General features: G+C 45.3%; 1 protein-coding gene across 1 annotated transcript; it reads right to left on the bottom strand.

Moving 5' to 3' along the window:
* Window positions 1-296: 296 nt before the first annotated feature.
* On the bottom strand, window positions 297-3,291 carry LOC122934590 (hemoglobin heart muscle subunit alpha-type-like). The gene is made up of 3 exons (XM_044290169.1): window positions 3,197-3,291; window positions 781-985; window positions 297-407 (listed from the first exon to the last, which is right to left on the bottom strand). The coding sequence occupies exons 1-3, from the start codon at window positions 3,289-3,291 to the stop codon at window positions 297-299; spliced, it is 411 nt and encodes a 136-aa protein (XP_044146104.1).
* Window positions 3,292-4,563: the final 1,272 nt, after the last annotated feature.

Below are 4,563 nucleotides of genomic sequence, written 5' to 3'. Positions count from 1 at the left end.
GCTGTTGCAAACCTATACCCCCCAGCATGCCCTTATAGCTGTAGGCTTGATGGAACTTGTTTTGCAACAGCTGGAGGCCCACAGATTGGGTATTCCTGTCTACTGGATTCTGTGGTGTAGAAGACATTATTGAACAAATTCACAGTTACAGAAGCTCAGACTAAAAATACCAGGAGACGGGATGTACAAGTATATAATAATTTATTACAGATCAGGAGAAGAGATCCCGGGTCATGGAGACATCAGTATCATGGAGGACAAACGCATGGACATAGATCTGAAAAGACTCCTCCCGGTCAGCTGGAGATCAGGGCAACAGCAACCTCATTGAGGAACTTGTCACAGGCCGACTTGTCCACATCCGGGAAATGCTTGACGATGACCTCCAGGAGACAACCACACAGCAGCTGGGGATGGAGGATGGGAGTCAGTGCACGGTCAACATTTCCTATAAGGATGGGGGTGTATTTGGTTTTGACAAGTCTAGCCCTCGCTCACCACCAGAACTGGCACCAGTCTTGGGGATGGATGATGGGAGTCACTGCATGCTCAACATTACAACAATTCTGATAGGAATGGGGGTGTATTTGGTCGTAATTGGTCTAACTGATTCTCTGCCCCCCACCCAAAAAAAAAAAAAAAACTTGTCCATGGGTTCTGTAGTGCAAAACCATTGACAGTTAATGTGGAGTAACTGCAATGCCAGACAACGTCATGGACAAGAGTGGCACCATTGTTTAGCAGACTTTCTAACCACCACTGGACAGATCTGCTCCTCACCTTGATGGTGTCCACACTGAGCTTCAGCTTGTTGGTGTGCATCTCCCGCAGTGTGGCCAAGTTCTCCTGCAGTTTTCCATATTGGTTGAGGGCATCATTAATGGCGTGGATGATCTTCCCTCCATGAGTCTTCAGATCCTGACTGCCGGGGGTCACGTCCATGTGAGTGAAGTGGGACTTGGTGTCTGGATGGTGCTTGAAGAGACTAAGGAGAGAGGGGAACGTTCAGTGTTTAAGCCTCATGCAGACATCCTTGGAACACTGTCCATGAGATACCGACTGGCATTGCAGGAGCGCACAGAGTCATTGGTTGCTATGACGCCGTGCGCTCCTGCAATGTCAGTCCGGTATCTCCCATGGACATCTGCATGATGCTTTAGGGTGCATTCACATGACCATATGCATTTTGTGGTTCTCAAAACATTATGCAAAATGCAGATAACTTTTTGCAGACCCATTGTAACCTTGTCAACAAAATTGATGAAGAAGTGGATATGTATCTTGTGGGGCCACAGAACAGACATATGGAGTCTGACAGCAGACTGTTCACCACATTTTTTCTGGCCCCACTGAAATGGAAGGGTCTGAAAAAAATTATTGCGGACCGGATGCTGACCATAAATACGGTTGTGTGAATGGGGCTTTATATGAAAACATGTTCCAAGATGTCTAGACAGTATGATTTGGGGAAGGGGGGCCACACCCTGAGGAACAACTTCGTATAAAATCTTGCAGAAGTAGAACCTCAATCCATGGTTCATTTCACCTGGTTAACCTTTTAACAACCAGCACCGTACATGTACAGCGCTGGCAGGGTCTTTAAAGATGGCGTCCGCTCCTGAGCGCTGCAGGCGCCTTAGTCACCTGCTTCTTATAGCAGACACCCGCAGCTCATGTCCACAACCAGCAGTAATGCCGATCGCGGACATTTAACCCCTCAGATGCCATGGTCAATCCTGACCACGGCATCTGAGCTCCCTGAAAACCAAAACCGTGCGCTTTCGGTTATGCTCCGGCTCCCCCGTGTGGCGATCGGAGGAGCTGGAGTGTATGCAGCAGCCCCCATCTTTGTGAATGGCCGGCGGCTGCTGCATAGTATTTCCTATGGAGCCCCTTGCCTGAATAGAGCGCCATAGGAATCTAGTAAAATCATCATAGATTCCAATGTTAGTGCATTGGAGTCCATCGTAATAGCAATCCAATGATTGCATGTTATAGTTCCCTATGGGAACTATAGAAAAGTAAAAAAAAAATATATATATATATATATATATATATATATATATATATATATATATATATATATATATATATATATATATATATATATATATATAAAAAAAAAAAAAAAAAAATCACCCCCCCCCCCCTTTTTCCAAAATAAAAATAAAGTACTAAAAAAAAAAAACTAAACACATCATGGGTGTCGCAATGTCCGAAAATGCCCATAGTATAAAAATATAAAGATATATTCCCCATACGGCAAACAGCAAAACTGGGGGGAAAAAAAAAACACAATACAAAGTATACATATAAAAAGGTATCACAGGATTCATGCTGACCTGTAGAATAAAAGTAACTGGTCAGTTTTATCACACATCGAACGTCGTAAAAAAAAAAAAAAAAAAAAAAAAAAAAAAAAAAAAAAAAAAGCCCTCATATGGCTGTGAACAGAAAGGTAAAAAAAAGTTACGGCTCTGGGAAGGCAGGGAGCGCCAAAATTAAATGCAAAAAAAAAATTAAAAACTCTGGTCCTGAAAGGGTTAAACATTAAAGGGCTTGAGCAGTATAAACAGGATCAGCACCAGCCACAAGATGTCCTACTTCAGCTCAGATCCACTCATGGAATACTGATAGCACTTTTATCACCTTCACCACACCGCCCAAATCTCTGGATGGTCAAAGAACACTTATGGTTTATTGTGTTTTCCTGAAATATACAAGGTGGGGTCTAATATACAGATAGGAACCAAAATGTTTCTGGATCAATATTGTAACTAATACAAGTCTATACCTCAGGTCAACAAGACGGACATTGAGGAGCAAAGAGGGACAGAGGAACTTGGATCAAAAAAAAAAAAAAAAAAAAAAAGGGACTGTCCCCCCAAAAGAGGAACACTTGGGAGGTCTGCCTTCACCCCTCAAGCTGCCATTCACAGGAAAGAAGTTAACTTCATGAGAAGTCCTTAGACATCTATGGACATGCAGTATTATTTCTAGCAACACATTCCCTTTCCCCAAGAAACATGCATGCTCAGCCCCATTCCTGGATCAGTTTTTCACATTTAAGGAAGATTCCAAGCTAATCGGATACATTGTTGCATGTAGTGCAGGGGGCGGAGCTCCAGGTGTAACAATGTATCAGCTCCTCCTTCCCAGCCCCTTGTAGCAGTGACTATCTGGCTCTGCCGCTCACCTCTCCATGGCTTCACCTCCAATCTTCTCAGCGTCAGCGTCAATCTTCACAAACAAGGGCTCCAAAGCCGCCTTCTCAGCATCTGATAGCGCCATCCTGGGATGTGAAGCTGCAGCACAAGGGCCAATCTGCACTGAGGGGCCCCAGACTCCATCATCACCTTTATATAGGGAGGAATGGCTGCGGATCCAGCACACCTGGGGCCCTACAGGAGAGCCCGACAACCTGGCCTGGCTGACAACTCCTGGACTGGAGTGCAGACACAATCAGCTGGCGGCTCCTGTAGACTCCTTTCATCTGAGAAGACGCTCGTGTGTATAAGGACGCCTTCACACGCTGCAGATTTTGCTGCTGAATTTTCTGCAACTGAAAATCAGTTCTTACATTTGAATGGGGCGGCAAGCACATGGGTTTCTGAAGGCCGCGTTCAGGTGAATGGAACTCATTTTCAATCATGGAAAGTTCTGCAGCAAAATCCGCAGCGCGTGCAGCCAGCACTTTGCACCATTGGGCGCTCAGTTTTTGCGGCGGATCTGCACTCTTTCCAAAAGCAGAGGATGAAATCGGCTGCAAATCTGATCAAAATGCTCATCTGGTCTGCAGCAGAATTTCCACAGTAGGAAAATCTGTAAGCGTACAACCACGCGGCGCGGTCCTGATGCGGTCATGTTACAAACTGCATCATCTCATTTCCCAATAGAAGTCAATGGGGAAAGGTTCCTGAGACTGACCTGGCGCTTTCTAAGTTGTGATGACTGCAGCTGATTTATGTGCGGGTGACTGCACGTAAATCATGTCCTGCTGCTTGTGGGGCTGACCACATGAGGTACACAGTTGATCAGCCCCTGGCGGTATATGTTTGACATACTTTACCACGTGTCACTTACTATTTGAAGTTTATCAGAACGGTGAAGAACCACGAACATTGACAACAGTTCAAACACCAGTCCATAAACAATCACAGACTCAAAAACACTACCTAACTGCAGCATGATCACAACACAACCGTACTGTGTGGTCGTACCCTCGCGAAAGCAGCTCCGGACTAACAATCTTCATGACCGGGCCCCATTCCTGTCGGCCACACCGCTAGTCGACACTTTGGGGTGCATTTCATGATCGTCTTTGTTTCCGCCTCCGCAGCTTGAGAATTATCCTAATTTATGATGAGGCGTGCGCTTAGCAGAAAAACTCTACCAGCCCCAGGCATACATGTTAGTAAATTTGCCAGGACCATAGTCACAACCTCTGAACATCCCTCCCCCCTCCGCCCATGTCCTACTGAATTGTCTTTTTTTTTTTTTGACCGTGATCTGTATGCAGTAATCTCCTGAGCTCCCTCTAGTGGTGGCTGTATATATCTGTAT

This window comes from Bufo gargarizans, chromosome 4 (genome assembly GCF_014858855.1).
Source record: "Bufo gargarizans isolate SCDJY-AF-19 chromosome 4, ASM1485885v1, whole genome shotgun sequence".
In the NCBI taxonomy this organism is placed as follows: Eukaryota; Metazoa; Chordata; class Amphibia; order Anura; family Bufonidae; genus Bufo; species Bufo gargarizans.
The sequence above is the reverse complement of the archived record's forward strand: the minus strand, read 5'-3'. Positions and strand labels throughout refer to the sequence as shown.

Bases quoted from the DNA above. Each gene is read 5' to 3' on its own strand.
- LOC122934590 (XM_044290169.1), bottom strand. From the start codon at position 3,291: ATGGCGCTATCAGATGCTGAGAAGGCGGCTTTGGAGCCCTTGTTTGTG. The intron at 986-3,196 runs GTGAGCGGCAGA...CTCTCTCCTTAG, and splicing joins GGAGGTGAAGCCATGGAGAG to TCTCTTCAAGCACCATCCAG. The intron at 408-780 runs GTGAGGAGCAGA...CTCCATCCCCAG, and splicing joins TCAGTGTGGACACCATCAAG to CTGCTGTGTGGTTGTCTCCT.